Raw genomic sequence first — 1,089 nt, forward strand, 5'->3', positions numbered from 1 at the left:
ACTGCTTTTTACCCCTCAGCTGTGAAAGGCTGTCATTTACACCTGTCCATGGTGTAAATGACACTTAGTTCATGTTTCATGTCCTGTTTAAGAGCAGACAGTTTTATCATTGATGTGAGACTTAAATTTGTGGTTCAGTATTTGTTAGTAAATTATTATGATAAGAAACACAGTAGACCTCCAGTAGAAGTTTGGAGTTGATTCTTTTCTCAGACATGCATTGAAATATAGACTGAAACAGTGGCATGAACAACAATGTCTGAGACTCTGATCATTTTGCAGGATTCCTACTCCTACGTCCGGTCGACGGCTCCAGCTGTAGCTTACGACAGTAAGCAGTATTACCAACAACCCACTGCAACAGCAGCTGTTGCTGCTGCCCAGCCACAACCCAGTGTGGCAGATACCTACTACCAGACAGGTACACTCAAATACACATTTTTCTACCCCATTACTACCAAATGCATTGATTTGTAATCATTTCGATTTGATCATTAATATGCAATTTGTCATGGCAGTTTGGGGAAAGCTGTACAGTTTTGGAGACACTGGAGTCTGAAAAAGATATTTTAACATGTGCCAAGGCATTTCTCAGTTAGACTGTCGAGATAACCTTCATGTTTCCCTTTGTGTCTCCCAGCCAGCAGCCAGCAGCCGGGGTAGCATACACCCATCCAACCACAGTGGCCAGTTACACAGTTCATCAAGCACCAGTGGCAGCACACACTGTGGCAGCAGCTTACGCCCCTGCTGCAGCCACAGTTGCAGTAGCTAGGCCTGCGCCTGTTGCCGTGGCAGCTGCTGCCACTGCTGCCGCTTACGGAGGATACCAGCCGACCCACGCGGCCACAGATTATGGCTACCCTCAACGGCAGCCTGAAGTCCCTCCACCACCCCCACCAGTCACCTCACAGAACTACCAGGTACCACAACAATTTTCTGTAGACTCACAGATTCCAGAACATTCTTTGGAGTCTCTTTGAATGAGGAATATGGGGAGAGATGTGCTGCCTTCATTATATTTGTGGGAGCTCACGTGCCATAAATGCATTTGGGAAAGAAGGTTAGAGACCACCTTTCACCTTGAAC

The 1,089-nt window shown here is 46.5% G+C and overlaps 1 protein-coding gene across 1 annotated transcript; it reads left to right on the top strand.

Moving 5' to 3' along the window:
- Positions 1-637: 637 nt before the first annotated feature.
- On the top strand, positions 638-1,048 carry LOC106633047 (zinc finger RNA-binding protein-like; the record flags this gene model as incomplete). Its single annotated transcript, XM_042218057.1, is given in 1 exon segment — positions 638-1,048. A coding segment is annotated over 1 exon segment (346 nt), but the record flags the coding sequence as incomplete, so codon positions are not given.
- Positions 1,049-1,089: the final 41 nt, after the last annotated feature.

The sequence above is a fragment of the Haplochromis burtoni genome, unplaced genomic scaffold, assembly GCF_018398535.1.
Source record: "Haplochromis burtoni strain Fernald_Lab_line unplaced genomic scaffold, NCSU_Asbu1 Contig_7074, whole genome shotgun sequence".
NCBI classification, from domain to species: Eukaryota; Metazoa; Chordata; class Actinopteri; order Cichliformes; family Cichlidae; genus Haplochromis; species Haplochromis burtoni.